Source organism: Myotis daubentonii, chromosome 9, assembly GCF_963259705.1.
Source record: "Myotis daubentonii chromosome 9, mMyoDau2.1, whole genome shotgun sequence".
In the NCBI taxonomy this organism is placed as follows: Eukaryota; Metazoa; Chordata; class Mammalia; order Chiroptera; family Vespertilionidae; genus Myotis; species Myotis daubentonii.
In genome coordinates, this window is record NC_081848.1 from 65,144,909 (window position 1) to 65,168,006 (window position 23,098).

Genomic DNA, 23,098 nt, shown 5'->3' on the forward strand with positions numbered 1-23,098 from the left:
CTTGTTAGATTTAAGGATCAAGAACAAATTCAATTCATACCCCCAAATATTTTGGAAGAATTTATGCAATAAAGGGATTATTTATGGTACAATAGAAAGAGCATTGACTTGAGAGGAAAACAGACTGCTCCAAACATCAGTCAACCACTCACCAGCCTAAGACCCAGCAAACGACCCTCCTTCTCTGAACTTCAGCATCTCCCACAGCACCTCGCAATAGATGAATAGATGACAGATGCCTGCCTGATCATTCCTGATGGCAAGACCAATGATTTGGGATAAAATTTGCCTTGAAAGTGGGTATACATTCAGTACAATATCCCCTGGCACATACACTTTCTGGATATTCATCTTTATGCACGGTATTAAGTCTCCTACAACCAGGTGTCTTATAACAACAGGAATTTATCGTCTCCCAGTTCTGGAGGCCAGAAGTCTGAGAAGTCCCCCTTGGGGCTCTGAGGAAGAATCTGTTCATGCCCTCCCTAGCTTCTGGCGCTTGCCGGTGACGCTTGGTTTGTGACACTCCAGTCTCTGCCTGGGTCTTCCCATGGCACTCTCTCCTTCTCCTCTGTCCCTTCTCCTCTTCTTATAAGGACAGCAGTCATATTGGATTCAGAACACACTTGAGTATGACCTCATCTTAACTAACCACGTTTTTAATGACCCTGCTCCCAAGTAAAATCACATTCTTAGGTCCTGGGAAGGACATGACTTTTGGGGAGAGACTATCCAAGCCAGTACACACACCTATTTTAGCTCATCTTTGGAAACTCAATGTCAGCTTATAAAACATACATTTCATTCATTGCCTGTCCTTTGCAGATAGTGTGAAGCATCCAGAAGACCTGGATTCCAGTCACTGTCCTGCCTAGAGCTGGGTGACAATGAGCAATCTATCCACCTCATCTGAAAAATAAAGTCTGGGCAGGTGGCCTCTCAGGTCCCTTTCAATGTATCTGTTCACAAGATTTGGGGACCCATTGAAGCCTCTTTTCATGAGAGAAATGTGGGAATGAACCACCCGGGAACAATGCCAGAGGTTGGGGAGCATCTCAGCATCACTGTAAATCTTGTGGATGGGGGACAGGTCATTGCCGTCATATTGCGGAGCAGTCCAGGACATAGTTGCCCAGAAAGCCTTTCTAAACGTGTCCCCTCCTAATTATCATCGCGCCAAGACTCTGGCCTGTGGGACTGCTATCGTCTGTGGCTTTTGTGGGATATTCAGGCTGTTCTTCTGAGCCATTTTCTTGTTAAACAATGGAGTTTATTACCACATAAGTTAAAGGCCTCAGTACACTTATGGGAAAATGTGGATTGGTACTCCCTAGCAGCATCAGAACAGACTCCATCTACTGAAAGTTCCCAGACATTGTGCTGAGAACCCTCCATGGCTTCTTTCACTGAATCCCTCAAACATCTCTTTCAAGTCCTGTGCCAGTTAATCTATTGCCAATCACCTCCAAGTTCACCCTTCAGTACCTGCTTGGCAATGATTGACTGGACTGGAGCATTCCTCCTTGACATTGAGCATTAAGCTTTGTCAGTAGAGGGCGATGGAGAGACATTACAGGAGGAAGAAGTTTTCCTGGTTCTGCGGCTGTTTTGCTTTTGCTTGCTCCTGCTGCTCCACTCTTCCACCTGTGCGTGTGTGGGGGCATCCAGTGGTTTCTACCCCACTCAGAATTCCCAGCCCTTCAGCAATCCCGCAGCCCTGCCAGGAGCCCAATGGCCACCTCACTGTGGCCTCCCTGATGCGGGCACTCCAGCCTCCCCAGTAGGCTCCCTCATTTCCCTGTGCACCTGTCCACCAGTCCTGGCTTGCCTGTATCCTGGAGGATTGTTTCTCCAGCGCTCCAAACATCAATCGCACAAATACTAAGCTAAGTGTCACCCTGCCAGGGAGTGGAGCCCCAACACTCTGCCTTTCTTTGCCCAGCCACCTGGGCTCACCTGTACCTGGGAGGATTACTTCCTCCAACCTGGCCACTTTGAACCAGCTCTGGGACAAACAACCCAGCAAACTTCTCTGCCTCCCCGTGAGCTGCAACCACACCTTCTCCAACCAAGTCTGAGTCCCAGCCTCAAGGAAGGCCTTCCCATCCCAAGTTTGTCCTTCCCTCAGCCCTTAGGCACCCTTTAGAATTCTCTTTACACCCTTCTAGTTATTCATCTATCAGAGTTTAATACTTTACATTAAACCACCCTTTTCACATCTCCTGATTGGACCCAGACTAACACAAGCAAGTGCTATTATTATTTCCTTTTTAGACATGAAGGGATGAGAAATAGAGGGGCTAAATGATGTATGTGAGCTCATATTTGACAATACGAGTGTGGCAGAACTGGAGACAAACCCAGGACTTTGATTTTCACTGCTTTGCTACACAAATTAAAAGTTAAAATAAAGATACCACATCAGACAGGGTAGTGGTATCCCCCACCCCTCCTTTCCCATGCTTATATGTCCTGGGTGGTTCAGATTAAAACAAGGGCAAAAAATGCAAAACTGAGGCCAGCTCCTAGAGGAAGATTTTTCAACAGTCAAGAATGCCAATAGTCATCTTGAGCTAATGGCCAAGATAAACATGGGAAAAAAGAAAAATGGGGGGAAATCTACTTAAAAATCATTTTTACACACTTTACATATGGTCAATATTCTGCTCCAAATACATTTATTTGGAGGCTGCAATTTTATTTTTGCCAATTTCTCCAGCTTTGTCTTATCTGCTAAAATGTCTCATTATGCCGAAGAGAGATGAAATCCCAATTTGGGGTCTCGCCTGGATTTGTATTGGCCCAAAGCAGCCAGATTCCTGGATGATGTATGTCCCCTCAGCTCTCAGGGACCCTGGTCCTCACTGGGGTTGTGCTTGGAGGCAACATGGAACAGCTTCCATATTCCTGGAAACCAAGCCCCAGCCTCCTCTCACAGTTTCTCCCTCGGGGACACAGCAATGTGAGTCCTAATTAGTCTCAACATAACAAACCCCAATATTAATGATCTTCCTTGAGGGCAGTTCTGATCTTGCAGCTGTAGTGGGAGAAAAAAAATAAGTCCAGTACAAAGGGTAACCATGTCCCGCTGGTTAGATCTGGTGAACTCTGGATGCTGAGTTAGGATACCTGGACTGAGTCCTGGCTCTGCCCCTGATCCTGGGCCCCTTTGTCTGTACACAGAGGACTGGATTCTAAGCTCCTTTCCCGCCCTGTGGTCCTGTGACTCTCAGAATCCATTCAACTGTATTTAGTCATAGCAAGTTAAATCACACCTCCCATCACTGAATGCTTATGAGGTGCCAGGCAAATTGCTAAGCACTTTTAATGCATTAGCTCATTTGATTCTCACTACAAACCTGTGACGTGAGCACTATTAGTATCCATATTTTATAGGTTCAGAAAGATTAGAGCATAGTGATGATAAAGCCACAGCTGTGAGTACTCTCCCCAGACAGGTCACTGACATTCCCCTACTAACCTGACAAATACGCAAATGGGGTCCAGCAGAAGAAATGTAGGTAAGTCCATCATTGATATTTTTAAGTTAGCATCAGCCTCCCCACTCACTATATGAGGATAAGGAAGGCCAGGGCTGGGAGTAGTTAGGGAGGTGGTTAGAGCCCAAGGGGAGAGAAAAGGACATTTAATAACAAAGCCAGGCAGTTTCTATGCATGGTCTTTTTAAATCCTACTGCAACCCTATGAGGTGAGCTTGCTATTCCCATTATACGGATGAAGAAAATGAGGTTCAGAGAGGTTAAGCCACTTGTATTACATTTATCACCATTGGTCAGCAGCAAAGCCATAATCTGAATATGGTTGTTTGCTTCTGCCACATTGCATCGGGACAATTTTTTTGTGGCCAGAGCAACCATACACACATTCATCAAAGCAAGCCTGTGTCAGCTGACAATGAAATAACTGGTCAATTCAGTGGAAAAAAAGAAAAATACTCATTAAAAAAGTCAGTCCTTTCTTGACGTTGACGGAACTGAGACCTCCTGGGTCTGAGGCCCAGGCCCTGCCCTGCAGGTGTTCTTCCCAGACAGTGTTGCCCAACACATAGTAGTTGCCCAATAAATCTTTTTAACTAATTAACTAATATATATATATATATATATATATATATATATTTCAACAAACTTTATACACACACACACACACACACACACACACACACACACACACTGTGATGCAGGGAGAAGGCCTGCACAAATCCAGCCATCTTCATAACAGAAGAAATTTTTTTCTATTTCTCTTTGGACCTCATCTCTGAAGACCAGATGCCTAAAAAGAACCATATAGCAGGGCCTTCCTGGCAGAGAGAGTAGCTGACTCTGAGCACAAGGAGACATGTTGCTCTCTCAGGGATATGACTGTGCATCGCCACCCGGAGTAGCACCCAGTGCTGATCAACTGGCCTATGGAAAACAAGCCAACAAGCAGCTCTGCTTTGTAGCACTTGCCAATTTCCATGTATAAACACTCTCAACTCAAGATGCTTTAACCACTAGCTTGCAAAATTCCTAAATAGTTAACAATCGGCTCACAAGCCAGCTCTATACACCCCTGGATAGCCAGCTCAGAGAGTACCCCCTCCTGAGAAAGCAGGAGTCCTTTTGGACAATGGCCCAGTGTCCTCCTTCCCCACTGTGGCTCCAGGCATACCAAGACATTCCCTGTCCTTTTCATTCCTGTAGTTCCTTCAGACTAGAGTGTTCTTCCCTTCCTCTTCCTTCTGAGATATTCCTACACATCCTTTAAGACCAGGCTAAAAATACTCTAGCCTCTTTAGGCAAAACTCTAGCATCTTTAGGCAAAACTCACTCTTGGTCCTTTGCCCCTGCCTGTATTATCTGTTTAAGTTTCTGCTTTTCCTACTAAACTGGGAAGCCCTTGGGGAGGGGCCACACTTGCTTCATCTCTGAACTGGAGGCCACAGCCATAGGAGGCTCACAATAGATATTTGCTAAATGAATGAAGTTACAAACTTATCTCTGATTTCAAGTTAGACAGTGAATGAAATCACTCCTTAACCTAGTTTAAATGTTCATGTCTCTAAGTATCATGCTCAATGAACTAAATCAGAGAAAGATGAGTTATCACATGATCTCTCTCATATATGGAACCTATCTAACAAAATAAACTGACGAACGGAGTGGATCCGAGACATGGAAGCATGGAACAGAGTGTGGAATCTAGGAGGTAATCAACCAAAGACCTTGTATGCATATATACATAACCCATGGACACAGACAGTGGAGTGGTGAGAACCTGGGGCAGGGTGGAGGGGGAGGGCGGGGGGGGGGGTGAATTGAAGAAAGCCAATGGGAGGGAAGGGGGACATATGTAATACTTTCAACAATAAATATTTTAAAAATAAATAAATAAAATGTTCATGTCTCCAGAATGTCCATAAAAGCAGTTCTAATGGTAGTAGTTGGGAAACAGTGGCTAGTAAGGGTGTCTCATGCCACTGTGGGAAGGAACTGACCACTGAAAGAAACAGAGCCCCTTGTGTCAATCTCAGCTCTGAGGGGATGTTCTGGGAGGACCCAGACCACTATAGTTGGCCTTAAACTTTTGGGCGATCACAAAAAGGGGTTGGGTGGGTTTTTTAAGACTCGAACTTGATCCTTCTCTGAAGTTCCCAAACCTATGAGCCTAAAGTCCATTCCACAGGGATGAACTGCAGGTAGGAAGAGTGTTCTCCAGGATGTCCCCTCAGGACCTGCCAGGAGAACCCAAGCATCAGGGGGGAGGGCTGGACTGACTCTCCCCAACTGGGAATTTCTAACCTGTAAGAGGAAGAGAGAGGGAGGGAGTGAAACGGGGGAGAGTGAGAGAGGAAGGATGGAGAACAAGAATGACTGGAGAGAGTAGTAATGTTCTCTACATAAACAGGTGGCATAAGCTAACCATAACAATGACAAAATTAAGAAAATAAAAACACTGCTCTAAAGACAGACCGGCTAGCACAGAGCTCAATCAGCAATAAGTCAGGCCGATAAAAAGCAGCAGAGCATCAGCCACATAAACACCCCGGCCACTTCCATGCTTCCTTCCGTGTATATTATGATGACCCTGGTTGGTTGACACGGCACCATCGCCACGACCCCAGGCACCAGGAGGGGTGTCTGACTCACCGGGGGAGGTTGTGCAGGGTTGACGCTGATGAGGAGCTTTTTCAGAAAGACAAGTTATCCTTGACTGGATGCAGATGGCCCAGTGAAAAATGAAATCTGCCAGCAGAGGCTGCCTTTATCAGCTGTAGAAGTTCAGCAGGGACGAGACTTCCCCATCCCTGGCTGCCTGAATGGGCCTCCGGTTTCAGCACCATATCACAGACTGTCCTAATGAATTCTTCTGACGGGTTGGAGCCTCCACATATCTGCTTCTCGGAGAGCATCCTGGCAGTCTGGGGCATGGTACCGAACTCGCCTGGTGTTTGCGTTCCGCCCCACGGAGGCGGCAAGGAATGCTTGCTTACAGCAGGAAGGGCTGCCAGACTTACCCAGCCTGAACAGGGGCCACTGACATCACCCTGGGCCCCCTCACTGACTTCCAGTTGAGGGATGGGGGTCCAGGATGGCCAAGAGGCGCCCTAGGGCGTGCCAAGCCACACATCCAGTGGGTGTCTGCAATGTCAAGGACAAAATGACAAGGACAGGCATTGCTGCTTATTAACTTGAAATTATGGGCCAACCATCACACCAAGCGCTTTGACTCACTTAACGCATAAGACTGCCCTGTAAATTCACCTTATAGATGAGCAAACTAAGGATTAAGTCAATCTGTCCAGAGTCATGTGGCTGGTAAGTGGCAGATCCCGGGAATGACACCGAGTTTCATGGATCCACAGATCCTGTAATCCTAAAAGGACAAGTGTGGAGGAACAGAGGCAAAATGACATTAAATAGCTGAAGATTTGGCAGTAGATGGTCAGATAGATGTGTAAACTTTCCAGTTTCATCCAGGTTTAGTAGCGCCATGGAGATGACACTAACTGGGGAGATGAATTTACCACTGTGGTTTTAAATAAAAACGCAGACACATACTATTAATTCATCTCAGAACCCAGTACCAGAGTTTTTAATCACCACTGTTCTTGGTTACTCGAGTCACCAATCTACTAGTGTGGAGCACCTAACCAAGAAATGAAGCCAGCGACTTAGGAGGCAAGGTGTCTCCAAGACCCAAATTTGGCCTGCAAACCGGGATACACAGACCTCTCGATACCTTGATACTGTCCCACCTGCCAACCAACTCTGGGTGAAAAAGAGGTGCCTATGGCAAGCCCTCTGAGTGCTTTCTGAGAAGCCACTTGATTCAACCAACCCACCCCCTACATTTATCTCAGCCCCATTCCCCGGACCCTCCTTCAGTCCTCCCCTGGTCCCATTTGAGAAGTTGAAACCAGCAGGAGGCATTCTGATGGGTTCAGAGAGGGCCTTTATGGGAAGGATGCCACAGCACACCTGGAGCATTGGCCTGACATCAGGTGGGTGCCAGCCAGTGCCACCCGACAGCAGCCTCCTCTCTGAGGAGGTGGGGAAGGGCCCTGTATGCCCAGTCCCTTCAACCTCCTGATTTGGCAGGTCAGACAAGGAAGACAGACAATTGTGTGACAAGAGAAGTTTGGCACCTACTGACTCCTGCTCCTGCTGGCTTCACCTGATGCAGCCCAGCTCTCCTGTAAGGCAGGACTGTGGTTTGCTGATGGAGGTGGTCAGGGCCAGTGGAGGCCAGGCCCCAGGGACAGTCCTTTTGAATGGCTCTGAATTAGGGAACCTGGCTGCCTTTGGCTGGGTGTGGGGGCTAAGCACCTGTGGCACCCCTTTGTGTTAGGACAACCTGAGCCCCTGGACATGAACAGTGTCGTGATCTGAGCAGAAGCTCTGAGGCTCAGAAGGTGTTTCATGTCTCTCAGGAGTGAATGGCAAAGCCTGTTCTCTTAGCCTCTGTATCACACTGCTGAGATGTTCCTGCCTCTAGGACAGCGGTTCTCAACCTGTGGGTCGCGACCCCTTTGGGGGTCGAACGACCCTTTCACAGGGGTCGCCTAAGACCATCGGAAAACACATATACAATTACATATTGTTTTTGTGATTAATCACTATGCTTTAATTATGTTCAATTTGTAACAATGAAATTGGGGGTCACCACAACATGAGGAGCTGTATTAAAGGGTCGTGGCATTAGGAAGGTTGAGAACCACTGCTCTAGGAGGGTCCATCTACCCCACAGCCTCTTTCCACAATCCTTGTCCTTTGCTCTGGGCCTTCCTAGGCTGCTCCTGTCAGAGGTGAACAGGGGGACAGGCCAGCAGCTGGGCCAGCAGACAGAACCACATGTGTCTTGCCACTAGTTTGGGTATTTCTAGAACCTATGGGTGGGGAGGGTCTTTCAAAATTCACTTCTCCTCAGCTGCTTCTCCTGAGACCTAGGAATCCTATTAAAGACCATGGCAGCTTGTCTCCACGTGGCGGTATCAGGAATCTTCCTCAAAACATGTTCTGTCTTGCCCACCTGGTGAATGCAAAGGCATCTTTATCTACCAGCAGAGGTAAACTCTGCCCCACTCGACCTGGTGCTGGGCGAAGGCCGGTGCTGACCACCCGGGGGAGACCTCCATAAGGCCTCCCCAGGGAGCGCCATGCCCTCCACCCCTGTAGAGAGGGGCTTGCTTGGGTTGGGCCTGGAAGGAAGGCTGTGCTTGCAGTGAGTGATAAAGGCCGCCTACATGGGTCGTTATACTTTTAGAACTCAGAAAAATTGTGCCAGGAGACGTCTGTGATAGGTTCTCTGGATTTATTTGTATGGGTGGTAAGGATCTAGGCATCTTGAAAAAAAGGAGGGATACAGCCACAAGATTCGCCCCACCCCCACCGTCACTGGAAACCAGCAGCTTCCTCCTCAGCCCCCTCTCTCTGATACAGAGCTCCTTGGGAAAGCAGGATGCTGCTTTTTAAAAGTACTCATTGACCTTGAACTTTTAAATGTGTTTCTCAATTTTCCCCTTTTATCACTGTCCGGCTAACATTATGCTATGTCATTTCTTAAGTTCCGGTATTTAATGTAAAATATTGAATGAAGACATATTTTACAAGCAAGCTACACAACTGGATATGGGAGGAGGGAACATTTTGCCAACCATGTCTATCCTTTCTCTGGGCACTTGACAAACATTCCTGGCATCCAAACAAGCAAGGGGGCAAGAAGGCATTCCCTCGGCATTCCTGCTCCTCTGGTTCACAGGGCCAACGTGCCCTGAGACTAGGGGCATAAATACCATACAATGAGGGCTTTGAGTCAGCATTGGGTTAGAGTCTCAACTCTGTCATACATGAGCTGTAGGAGCCTCCATGTCTTCATCTGTAAAATGGGATCGTTCTCAATAAGAGAACTCAATAAGAGAATGCTTATAGATGAGCAAGTAAAATGGCATTGGCCTGCACATATAGGTCCGATAAGTGCACATTCTTATCATTTTCATGCTAGCACTTGAGCATCTCCTATTCTGGACAGCCCTGGGTGTGTGTTCACAGCGCTGGTGTGGGTTCACATGAGGGTCAGGCCCTGTCAGACAGAAGCCCCCTCTTCCTGTCAGACCTCCCTGACATCCGCACTCCATTCCTCATCTGCCTCATGTTTCTTCCCAGAGTTGTTTCCCTCTTTCCACCCCTCCTTCCTCTCTCTCCCGGAGTCTAACTGCCTCCTCAGTGGCCCTCGGAATCCCTGCCGTGTCAGGCAATCCTTCTCGCTCAGTGTCAACATCACCAATGCTCCTGGGATGCTGTGAGGGGGAGAAGCCACTTGTTTCAACCAACCCGCCCTCTACATTTATCGCAGCCCCATTCCCTGGACCATCCTTCAATCCTCCCCTGCTCCATAAAAACATCTCATTATCTCCTAAGCTCACATTTGATCATGTGTTCTGCCTTAGCTGCTTACATCTGAGATCTTTCTGTCTGAGGCTTCCACTCATAGCTGGCTGATCTTCAGATTGTGCTGAAGGGCACTGGCTTTGCAGAGTCTCCATCCTCGGGAGCGTGTCCCTATCCCCTCACCAGTCCCTGAATCCCGTTCTTCAGGAGGGCATGACTGTGGATGGCTGTCTGCTGGCTGGTCTGGGGGGCTTCCAGCCCTCTCAGAGACCACCCTTCCTGTGCTGCCTGGCTCTTTCTCTCCTTCCCAATGTCAGTCTGAAAACGAACAGAATCGTGATTTTGCTTGAAAAATCGAGAAAAGCCCAGAGCCCTCCAGTGAAGCTGCTGCTTTCTCCTCAGTGCAGCGAATTGGGCCAGATGCGGTCAGTCATCTTGAGCGTTTCGGTGGATTAATTAAGTCTTGCGCAGAGTTTCAATCACTTGATAAATAGGCTAGAAGCAAAGACCTGCCTGAAAAGGGCCAAGGCCTTCATGTTTTCTTAGGGATCGGTTTCCCTTACTGTGGTTCTTATACATTTACCCGTGAGAAATTCCTACAAGCCACTCTGCCTGCTGGGAGGCTTGAAGAAAAGTGCCCCCGGTTGATAACCACTGGTTTACACATACACACACACCTGTTAGCCCAAGAGCAGAGGTGCAAACACCCAGCAGGGAGAACACGCCTCTAGGAGTCATTGCCTTTGCCCTTCAGCACCCAAGAGAGCTAAGCAAGACGTGGGAATTCCTGCTGCCGGCTCACAGGGACTAAATCCTCTCCAAAGCCATAACATTTCAGTGTGTGGGTGTCAGGGAGGTAGAGGCCTATTGTTGAGATGTGAACCGAATGAGGCACAAGGACTAAACATGCAGGTGTGACCATGCGCCACACCTTATCGTACCTGGGGAGGTCTCCCCTGCTTGTGGCAAGTCACTGACAGAGGATGGGCAGACTGTTTTTGAAAATAAACCTCATGGGTGGATTCGCCTGGGCTAACTCATGCAGTTCTTCTGACTGCATTCAGCATGAATGTCCTGACCCACAGCCCCATGGACCATCACAGCAGGGCCCAGGGCTGTCTGTGCTGGCCATTCTGGAAAGGCTCAGTGCAGTCTCAGGAATTTCAAGTATACATCCCATCAGTCACTTTTCAGCAAGTATTTAAGAGCCCACCTTTCAAGTCCTTGCTACGTAAAGTATGGGCCACAGGGTGGGAATCGCCTGGGAGCTTGTTAGAAATGCACAATCTCAGGCTCTGCCCCAGAACTGCTGAATCTGAGTCTGCACTTAACCAACTCTTCAGGGAATGTCTAGGACTATTAAGGTTGAGAGGCCCTGATGCTAGTAACTCAGGAAAGGGTAAAGGTCTGTTCCTGCCCTCTGGAAGCTCACACTCTGGTTGGCAAGACATGACTCACAGATATGAAACAAAGGAGCAAGTCAAATCATCAAGCACGTTTCAGAAGGAAACTTGAGTGCAGAACACCAGGACCAAGGCCTGCCTCAGCCACTTCCTGTCACTGAACCTCAGCTGTCTCGGCTGTAAAGTGGGAATAATACTTGTCTGTCCGGCTTACAGATGGTCCCAGATGGGAAAACAATACAGCCATATGTGCAAACTAACGTTACATACTCTGAGGGCTACAGAAGTTGAGAGATGAGGGCTAGGGATAACTAGAATGGTCTGAAAAGATCCTTGGGGAACAGAAAAGGGGGGCTTGAGGTAGCCTTTTAAAAATAGTGACTCATACCCTGAAACTGGCATTATAGTAAAGATGGAAAAATACACATTTTGACAACTGCACCTAATACAGTCTCTAGCCCAGGCTAAATATAGAGCTTCTACTGACCAACTCTCATCCTGACAACCTGCTAATGATCAACACCATGGGTCTCAGAAACACACACTCAGTGCCACCAGGTGTTTTACCGAAGACAGGAAGCAGGTGGAGGCAGTCTCTCTGGGGAGGCTGGCAAGAGCCCTATGGCTAGAAACCTTAATTCTGGTTTGGGGCATATAGAAATGGGGCTGCTTGTTATTTTGCAGAGCTGATCTGTGAAGATGCCTGGACACTGCAAGGCAATGCCTGGGGGAGTGGGAGGTAAAGAAAATCAGCAGGTGGATAATCCGTTTCCTCGGTAATATTTCTTATGCCTTTGCTGTGTACTAGATGCTTTCATACCTTCCCATCCCCCAACCCCCCATTTAATCCTCACTCTGACCCTAAGAACCTTATGAAGCAGGGAATTCTTTTGTCCCTACATCACAGACGAGGAAACTGGGAATTTAGGATTAGAACCCACCTTAACTGCAAGCTACACTGCTAGGGGAGTGTGAGAATTTCTGGTCTTCCTCGTGCCGTTGAAAACAATGTGACTTTGCTTTTGTTGCAAAACCTGGCTCCCTTGGACTCGCTGACGTTTGCCATGCTTGTCCTGAGCTTCTCCAGAGAAATGCTGTCTTCTGGCAGGAAAAGATAAAAAGGGCTGATACAGATGAGTCACCGCACTCGCTATAATTAACAGTGATGCAAGAGCCAGATGCAAACTAAGAGGGGCCCCAGGACCTGCCTTTTAAGAGGCCAGAACTTTGAGCTGCACTTCAATGCAGAAAAGAGTCTCCGTGGCTCAGCCACAGGCTGCTCAATACACATTTAAAAGGGAGAAATGAAACCTGGAACGCCTGCAAGCTCCAAGATAATGGAGCAGAGAAGGCGACACCAAATTAATCTCCTTATTTACAACTGGAAAACCATACACCAGAACCGGAAAGAGAGTTTATAGTTTATAGATAATGTAGATCTTGGCTTTCACACTTGGCCGCCCTGGAACGTCTAAGTGGTTTTCAACCTGCTGAGCTGATTTACGGCAACTATAGCTGTAAATTCACTTGTACTAAGTGTTCAGCTTATACCCTCCTGATGGTACTGTGTAATGGTGAACTTTTCAAAAAAGACTCATAATCGTTAGTATCTCTCTATTCTCTTTTGCTGACCTGGAAAAAGAAGTGATGCAATGATAGCCTGATTAAAATGACCCCTAAAACACAATCCCCACCATGCTGTCCACAAGCCCATTCAGCCAGCTCCCACGCAGTCCCTTTAAGATGCGAGAAGAGGGGCCTCTCTGGCTGCTCCTCTGAGGGGTAACTGCCTCCTGAGTTCCCACAGGAGGAAATAAATAGTGGTCAGGACCTGGGACAGGCTCAACTAGAGGTCATCGATGTCGGCGGTACCTTCTTACCTATTTAAAGGAGGCTCGAAGGTTTGAGCTCAATAGGGCTGATAGAATCTTGCCACTTTCCTTTTGAATAGACTTTAATTGAGAGCGAAGTGAAAAAAATGCAGGTTACATTTTTAGTGTTATCCATACGTTGTAAGATCAACACCGAGACAGTGATGCATCTAACATTTATACATTTCCTAACTTTAGTTGTCAAAGAGCAAATCATTATCAGATAGATATATTTACACAATAATTTCAAGCAACAGTAAATAAACAACTCCCTCCCTTAAAAATCCGAAAAAGAAAAAATCACACACATCCAATTACCTTTAAACAATGGATTTCCTCACCCTAGTATCATTTTTTGCACATATACTTGTAGATCCAAAGTTACTTAAGTTACTAAAGAACAGTCTTATCAGTGAGATCTCAGATCAGCCCTATTTCTTTTCGAGTCGCTTTAATTTTTACAACTTGAAGCCACATAACCAGCGTGGCCTGTACACTTGAAGGACCCTAAGGACACCCCACATGATAAAAACGAATTCCACTTCCTTTGTGGAGGAGATACGTACATCTCAGAAGACGCATATGACTACAATTCAAAAAGTCAAAAATGAACACAAAACCAAAATCTCAGATCTTCAAACACGGTGTCTTAAGAGCATTGTGTTAATGTTAACATTGAATTAATTGAATGGTAATATTCCTTCATATTTCTCTACAGAGTTGCTAGTTAGTTCTGATTCTTTTTTTCAGCTGCTTGAAACACACGAGCTTTAAAAACTGCCTGGCAGCGCACAGCAGCCTGCCTAACCTCCGCACTGTCGGACGGGTCTCACCCCCAGGGCCCTGCTCTCTGATTTATTTCTTGCTATAGCTGTTAGTAAATGGAAACCATGACAAAGTTTACATTAGCAGACACATACACATGCCCTGGCCTATAAATATTCTATGATGGAAAATGGTACAATGACTCCATCCCAGTGAAAATGAGCGTAAAAGAAGAGGGTGGGGGAACCTTCTCAACAATGGCTCTTCTTACACTGGGAAATCCAGACCAAACGGCGATGTCTGTCGTTGGCCACCTCTCCGGGGCCTTGTGAGTCAACTACAAGTTGGCAGAGTGGAGGCCACCTTCTCCGGGGAAACCTGGTGGGATCCAGTAGTACACGCATCTTGTCTTGGAAGCTGGATGAAGGCGAACTGCCATTTCCTTCTTAGAGTGGTGAATGAGGAGGGATTTTTAAAGTCAGATTGGAAAGCAGTTCCCACACTGTCCTGCCTGGGACACAGGTCTGTCCCTGGGTTGGCCCCCTCAAAGTGCCAGCTGGAGCTTGGTCATGTTTCTCTGGTGCATGTTGTGATGGCGGACTAATTCGTCTGACCGGGCGAACTTTTTCTGACAACTGGGCCACCGACAGCTGAAGGGCTTTTCACCTGTTGACACAATTGCCAGTCAGATACTTGCAACGGAAAAGATGGTATATGTTTAACTTTCAAAGGCCCGAGTTAATGCCACAAGGCACCCACTCTTGATTCCCTCTAGTTTTGTCCCTAAGCTAACGCACCAGGCTCACTTCAGGGGCAGCTCTGAGATGGCAGCACTCCTGAGGCCTTAAAATACTGTAACAAATTAGGAAATACTAGAGGTTGGGTGCATGAAATTCATGCACTTGTGGTGTGGCGAGGGGAGGTATCCCTCAGCCCGGCCTGTGCCCTCTCGAAGTCCAGGAGCCCTCGGGGGATATCTGAGTGCCTCAGAAGCTGGAGAGGCTCCTGCCACCGCCGCTGCACTCGCCAGCCATGAGCCCAACTTCTGGCTGAGTGGCACTCCCCCTGTGGGAGCACACTGACCACCAGGGGGAAGCTCCTGTGTTGAGCGTCTGCTCCCTGGTGGTCAGTGAACATCATACTGACTGGCTGTTCTGCTGTCCGGTCAATTTGCATATTAGCCTTTTATGATATAGGATTATTAGGTCAGAAGACTTGGGAAATGAGAGACTATGAATGAAAATGCCTCAGTAATCATATAAAATGAAGGGAGGGAAACACTTATTTCAACCTCTCCTGTTAAACTGTTTTATGAACTGTATAAGTAGGGCATTGAACTTATCTGGGCTGCAAGGGCCTCAGGATGGTCACCCTAGATGTTACTGATTAACTGCCATCCAGCAGTAGAGCTGTGACTGCAGCTTTCCTATCTCTGTATAGATAGAGATTCTGGACAGGCTGAGTATTTTAAATAAGTCACTGATACTAGTGTGCATGGTATTTGCTTCTATTTCCTTAGAGTGTTACTCAGAGCATAATTCTGTTACACAGAAAATTCTAGTTGAGGCATAGTTTTGAGATTGTTAACAAGTCTGCCAAAAGATCAAACCTTCTCCATCTAAGGTGCCCTCAGAAGTTCTTTCCAAGCCTCACTCTGTACGGGGAAGATAATTAGCATTTACCAAGTGCCTAAAGTATGCCAAGCTTTGTGCTGACGTCATCTATATGTATAAAAGCCTAAATGACTGTTACGAACAAATGACCGGAATGACCTGAAAGACCGGTCGACCAATCACTATGATGCACACTGACCACCAGGGGGCAGACGCTCAATGCAGGAGCTGCCCTTGGTGGTCAGGGCACTCCCACAGCCAACCTCCTGTGGCCTCTCCCCACCGGCCAGCCGGTCCCAAATGCCCTGATAAGAACCTCCTGCGGCCCTGATCAGGACTGGGTGAGATGCCTCCATCAGCCCCGACTGCTGGCCAGGTCGAGGGACCCCACCCATGCACGAATTCGTGCACCGGGCCTCTAGTATGTGTGTGTGTGTGTGTGTGTGTGTGTGTGTGTGTGTGTGTGCGCGCACGCATATATGGCTTGCCTCATGTACTCCTTAGAATAGCTCCGTAAGGGAAGTGTTGTTATCCCCACTCTACGGATGACAGTGGACATCTGGGCAAGGCAGGCACAGGCAAGACTCCAATTCAGGTCAGTCTAATTTCAAAACCTGTGCACTTTGTTGTATCCCACCTCCTCCATAATGCAAATATAGCTGTGACTTCACACTAAGTACAAGTGCCACAGAAGCCAATCCCTTGTCCCACCTAGGGGATCTTCTCATGATATCCTTGGTCCCACTTCACCTTTTCTGAGAACTACTGGTCAGGACAAGCACTAAGAAATGTCCCAGGGGAGGTGCTGACCCAGGGTCAGAGCTGGGGGCCCATCAAGTATAGCATTAAATAGTCTACTGGTAACCTAGGTCACCAGGACATATGCAGATATGCACAGGTTTGGGGGTTGAGGTACAAGGAATAGAAACTCCTTCCCACCAAATTATGAGCTCGGGACTAAGGCAAAGAAGCAACACCAAAGGCATCTGTGTAGGGCCAACGAGATGCCCATCCCACCAACTCTGGGGCACAGGTGCCTTGACCTGTCTGTAAGAGCAGCACGTTTGGGTTGAAAATCTGGGACTGCACGAGGGGCTCATGACGCCATGCCTTCCTTTACCTCAGTGGTTCTCAACCTTGGCTGCACATTAGAATCACCTGGGAATCTTTTTAAAATCCTGATTTCTGGGCCTCATCCTCCGAAAATTCTGTTTCTTTGTGATGGGGTGAGGCCACAACATTAGTAACAAAGAAATAGAATTTCCGGAGGATGAGGCCCAGAAATCAGGATTTTTAGAAAGATTCCCAGGTGATTCTAATGTGCAGCCAAGTTTGAGAACCACTGCTTTACCTCCTGCTCACTGTTCCTCTGCTCTTTCTAATCTGGCTCCTGCTCCCAGTCCCTACCCTGAGCCATGCAGCCAAAGTCCTGTCCAACCCTTTCTCTTGCTGTCTTCATTCTCCTCAGTCTATCAATGGTATTCAACTCTGCTGACTTTCTACTTGATTCTCTTTCCTCCATGGGCTGTGAGGTAAACCCCAACCCCCCAAACCTTTCTCCAACAAAGAAGGCATATGGTGGGCTGGGAGCAGATAAAACTGGGTTTGCTACTTACTAGCTTTAGGACTTTACACGAGTCATTTAATCACTATGTGCCTCAGTCTCCTTATCTGTAAAATGGGGATAAAACTTGCCTGCCCTACTCTTCTTATAAGGATGATGTTAAGATAAAGTAAGATAACCTAGACATTGGCCCTCTTTCCAAAGCTATAAAATACACAAAAAGATGGTGCCATTTTCATTATGAATCACACCAGCCTTATGGAGAAGCAAAAGCCTTCAACAGCCAGTGAATAAATGCTAGATTCCCCTTCTCGAGACTAATACAAAGGAAATAATATCCACATACTGATGTGAGTCTGGCAGAAACCATGGCAGCTCCTGGGGCACTAACTTTTAGCAGAGAAAGAATTCAGATCTCTGAAAATAGTGTCGTGAAACATCGACTTTCAGAGAATAAATGTTTAGCTTGCTAGATTTGGGCTTGCTAGAATTTCTGTTGTTCTTCTGTGAGGTTGATTATCCTATCAAGCTGAGTGATAAAAAAAAATATGATGAAACAAATTGGGAACAGAGGGACCTACGTTATCTCTTCATTCTTGTTTTGGACACTCATGAAAAGTTCTTTTCACATCTCTCTTCTATTCTGTATCAATCCCCCCGCCCCTTCTTAAACAATGTTGTTTAAAGTAGCCATAGCATGTTCTTTCTCTCATCTGAGTCTAAACCTGTTTAGAACCATTTTACACTAGTCTTTTCCAATCTCTCTTATCATAAACAACTTCATTCCAACAGTAGTTTAAAAAATAATGAAAAATAAATGTGAAGAAAAGTTTACGCACTTGTTTTACCTGTATGAGTCCTGGTGTGGGTCTTCAGGTGGTCGGACCGGGAGAACTTTCGCTGACAAGTTTTACACTGGAATGGTTTCACACCTAGACGGACAGAGAAGGTCTAACCGCAGCCCTAACAACGTGGGGGCAGGACGAGGCCCACAAGGCCTGCTTCCCGGAGGCCGGAGGAGCCGGGCATTTCCAGCCACGCCTGCAGCATCTGCCTCACCCTCAGATTTCCCCCAGGCCCAGCATGAACCACCCGATTCTGTGCATAACCCTGGAGACCTGCTTCTGCTCTTGGAAACAATTATTCTTTAACCACAGGTGTCCAGCTTCTGACCAAGGTCTCAACTGTGTCCAAGACTGAAAAAGAGGATCATACTCTACAGATGGGACTCCAATCTCCACCACCCATGATCTTTACTGGTGCTCAGTGTATCATCAGCAAGTAGCTAGTGGAACCTCATTGTTCTGTGGTTTGCATGATAAATATGGGGTGCTTCTTTCTCTTTCCTCCCTTTCTTTTTTTTTTTTAAGAGAAGGAAAATCCCCAGCAATTAGGAAAAAAAAAATAGAAAAATGAAACAAATGGCTGACCCTCTCACATCCATATTTAACAACAAAGAAAACCACAACAGCAACTGTAATGCAAGGGAGCACACTGCCGGCAATGAGAAGTGAACCTACAAACCTGTGTGTCTCCTTTGGTGTCTTTTGAGCTGGTCTGAACGAGAAAACCTTCGCTCACAGTCCTTGAAGTCACACTGGTATGGTTTCTCACCTTGGAGGAAGACACAGACTCCATTTGAAAATGATACTGGAAGTGGGGATCTCATTAAAGGCAACCTCTCCTCTTGGGACTGAAGGGGTCCCCAAGTGCCTCAGGCACTTCGGTGGAGCATGTTAGTGTGGCCTTGCCAAAGGCAGTGTGTGGTTAAAGGCCCACCTATCCATGGGCTCACTGTCAGTGACAGAAGACTGGGGGGGCTAGGTGAATGAGGATGGCCCCTCACCTCCCGGTTAGAAGTGAACGGAAACCCAGGTTCTGGACTCTGAGACCAGGGTCACATCCCACTCTGGCACTGTAAGGGCTGGGTGAGCTGTGGTTTCCTTATTGTGAAATGGGGCCAATAACCTGACAACTTCCAAGGATTTATAAACTGATTAAACCAGACCATCTACAGAAAGGGCTTAGCCCAGTACCTAGCACAGAAGCGTGCTCAAAAATCACTGGCAGAGAATATTTAGACAAATAACAAACGAAAGAAATCTTAACTCCTAGACTGAGTCTGAGGCAGAATTCTGAAATGGACGTGCCTTGGAGCAGGCCCATATTTTATGGCCTGAAGATTTGGTGTTCTCTGCTACTGCCTTCTCATTCCTGAGTCAAGCATAAACAGTTCCATGGTTGTGAGACGCTCAAGTTAAACCAGGAGCTTAGAAAGATTTTGCTATCCCTTTATCAGAGAGAAGTCAGTAGTGGGATTACACAACCTCCTGTCTCAGAATGGAGAAGCCCCACCCTGTCCTCGCTCAAGAGAGTTCAGCCAAACACTGGGAGCTGAGCCCCAAGAGTGCACTCAGAGACCTCGGGCCTTTCCACCTTCGTATGAGAATTCTGAGTCACCCGCATTCTGGGATGGAGAGCAAGTCCTCCCACCCGCCCCGCCACCTCCCCCCCACCAGGGCTCCGTCGGGTCTTTCCATTGCAGGGCAGTCCCTAGTTACCTATCCAGCCCCATAACCTCCTCTATCTCCCCTGAGTAATCTGTACTCCTGCTATACCAGAGCTCACCATTCCCGAAATCTGCCTCACACTTTGCTCACACTAAATGCCCTTGGTCCCTATCCCCACATTCCTACCAGCAAAAAGTCTGCTCTAAGTTCCTCACAAATGCCTGTTCATCTGTGATGCCTTCCTGGAAACGTCGTGTGCAGACTGAGAGCCCTTCCTTCCCTCCTTACAGAATTTATGACAGAACATCGGATGCGGTGGGCTGTGCCCAGGTCTGCCTCCTCCACCGGCGGGAAATTCCTGAGGGCAGGAGCCTGTCCTTAACTTGCTACTTGTCCCCAGCCCAGTGAGTGACTTAGCTTCATCTCTACAATTGGGGAGGACAATACCACTATTTGGTCGCATTTCTTTTCCCTGCCTTTCTCTTTCTGCTCCTGTTTTTCCTTTTTCTGCCCGACCTTAACCTTGATGGTCAGCCCACACCCATCTGCCACCAAGAAACCTCCTGGACCCTAGCTCAAATGGATACTCTCTGAACAACTCTTCCCACTCCTCCAGCCTCTGGTTTAGAACATTATCATGTGCTCTTTTAGTCCCTTTTCATTTGTATATGTCCTAGATCCAAAACAGACCATATGCCCTTTGAACTGGGGGCTTGTGGCTTGGGAATGAAAAGGCGTGAGTTTGAATCCTGCTTCCGCTGTACCCCACCCAGCTGGTAATTGTTGTATGTGTGAGGATTAAATTAAATAATGCATGTAAAGAGCCTGACACATAGAAAGCATTTAATATAGAGTTACTTAATATTATACTCTGCACTGTTATTGTAAGTTGTACTCTTTCAAGAAGGGGGGCCACAGAATTGTTATTTACCAGCCTGCCCTAGCGGCTCTGATAGTCTTAACGATCTTGCCTACTGTCTTCCCTTCACACAGACATCTAACCCTCATTGTTTTCTAAGTGTCTCTTTTCCATTAAAAGTTTCTACAAGTGTATCATCTTGAATGTAGTCCCTCGCATTCTTCCAAGCAGAGTTTTACTTTACCATCTCCCTTCTTACCTTAACATTTACTTTCCAAATGATCCTATTTAAGAAACTATGTAAAAACAGGACATGCCACCAGTTTTCTCATCTTTAGCCTCGAAGCCAGAGGTGCACTGAGTGCAAAGTCAGGTTTAAGCAGGAACTGCATCCTCTACATGTAATGACTTAGCAGCGGCCAATGGTCTAGAGATCTGAAAGCAGATCACTTTCTTCTCAAGCTTCCTTAAAGCAACCTCAGCAGTAATACTATCTAATAAAGAGGGAATATGCTAATTAACCCCCACACCACCGCAAAGATGGCGGCACCCACAGCCAATAAGGAGGGAATATGCTAATTGACTGTCACGCCCTGAAAGATGGTGGTGCCCACAGCCACAAGATAGCCGGCAGGGGAGGGCAGTTGTGGGCGATCAGGCCAGCAGGAGAGTGCAGTTGGGGGCAACCAGGCCAGCAGGGGAGGGCAGTTGGGGGCAACAGGGCTGGCAGGGGAGGTTAGTTGGGGGCAATTGGGCTGGCATGGGAGCAGTTAGGCATCAATCAGGCTGGCAAGGGAGTGGTTAGGGGTGATCAGGCTGGCAGGCAGAAGCAGTTAGGGGTAGGCAGGCAGGCAAGCGGTTGGGAGCCAGCAGTGCCGGCAGTTGTACATCCCCCAAGGGGTCCCAGATTGGAGAGGGTGCAGACTGGGCTGAGGGACACCCCCCTCCCAGTGCACGAATTTCATTCGATGGGCCTCTAGTATTAAATAATTATGCTTATCATCACAACAAAGCTGTCTTTCAATTGTGGAAAGAATGCCCTCATCAGTGTAGCTCAGGTGTTTGGAGCATCATCCCATACACCAAAAGGTTGCAGGTTCGATTTCTGGTCAAGGCACATATCCAGGTTGTAGATTCGATCCCTGGTCAGGATGCATGTGGGAGGTACCAGTCAATGTTCCTCGCTCATATCAATGTTTCTCTCTCCCTCTCTCTCTCTCTCTCTCAAATCAATTTTTAAAAATTTTAAAAATGAAAAAGTATGGCACCAGCTGCCCTGCGGAAAAGCCTGCTCTTCCCCCTTTCTCTATAGGGGAGACCCAACTTCACTCCCATCCACAGGCCAACGGCAAATATTTGTAAAACGGCTGTTCACATTTGAGGTGTCCAACAACCACATAAGGACTCTTTCCCAGAGGCAGACCTGTGGGGAAAATCAAGTTTTCCTAGACACATAATCAAAAATCACCATCTTTTTTTAAGATTGAAAACAAAAATTAAACCTACAATCCATTTTCCCATTCTCATCTGGTTGATAAAGTTTGTCTTTGAACCATCTCTTCCTAATCTTAGGATAACCTTGCCCATCAAGCTCTCAAAATCATCTGATTGTACCAAACTCCCAGGCTAGCTCCTCTCTCTTTGGAGATGCTAATAGTATTCCAATAGGAACACTATCATTTATTCAGACTTATTGGCATAGGGTACTGCACTTGGTGTTTCATACCTGTAATTCTTTTAATCCAATTTAATATTAAAATGTAATCTGCTCTTAACAATTATATAAGGTAGGCATTATCATCTCCATTTTTCACATGAAGCAAATGAAGTTCAAAGAGAGGTTAAGTAACTTTCGTTAGGTTTCGCCACTTGGTGATAAAAGCCAGAATTCAAACACCAGGCTCTTTAATTCTGTGCGATTCTTTTTCCACCACTCTGCTCAGCCCTTTCTGAAGACAGCTTACTGACTTCTTTATTAAATGATGGATAATCAGGATGCAAAATGGCCCTGCAGCCTTTTTCTATCACCTGAGCCAGATCTTTCAAAATGCCTACTGTCCATCATCCCAGCAATCACCTGGGTCCTTAGCAGTGTGAGACCCAGGAGCAGGAGCTCCGGAACCAGCCCTGCCCCAAGCTCACCAAACCAAGGCTGGACAGTGGACACACTTACCAGTGTGCTTCCGGCTGTGCATCTGTAAGTGAGACAGCTTAAAATATCTCTTATTGCAGCCCGGGTAAGCACACATGAAGGGGCGTTTCTCATTGGTCTCAGATGCCGAACGGACAAGAGTCGGGGCTACTCCGGGCACACGCCGAACGTCCTACAAGCAGAGCATAAGTGAATGCAGGCTTTAGCCACCGGTGAACATGCATGCCAGGTCCCCAGGGAAAGTGAGCATTGGAATATACCCCAGGAAGGGCTGGCAGAGCCGAAGCCTAAAACTGCTCCACACACCAGATGCCCACAGCAGACATCACTAACGGATGACAGATCAGTGCATTCTACAATGCAGCACTCTGACGTCATCACTACTGACCAGCCAGAACCAGTACTTGAAGTCTGTTTGACGTCGATTATCCAGAGTATCTGGAAAAAAAATGCTGGTGACTGGAAGAGCTC

At 47.1% G+C, this 23,098-nt stretch overlaps 1 protein-coding gene across 2 annotated transcripts in view; it reads right to left on the minus strand.

The window, feature by feature from the left end:
• Positions 1 to 13,195: 13,195 nt before the first annotated feature.
• Positions 13,196 to 23,098, minus strand: part of WT1 (WT1 transcription factor) — a 43,099-nt gene continuing 33,196 nt past the window's right edge. For both annotated transcript variants that reach the window (XM_059709211.1, XM_059709209.1), the window contains 4 exons: positions 22,649 to 22,799; positions 18,631 to 18,720; positions 17,946 to 18,038; positions 13,196 to 14,595 (listed from right to left, as the gene is read on the minus strand). In XM_059709211.1, the coding sequence (XP_059565194.1) occupies positions 14,474 to 14,595; positions 17,946 to 18,038; positions 18,631 to 18,720; positions 22,649 to 22,799 (456 nt within the window). In that variant the 3' untranslated portion in view covers positions 13,196 to 14,473. The remainder of the gene's footprint in view (positions 14,596 to 17,945; positions 18,039 to 18,630; positions 18,721 to 22,648; positions 22,800 to 23,098) is intronic.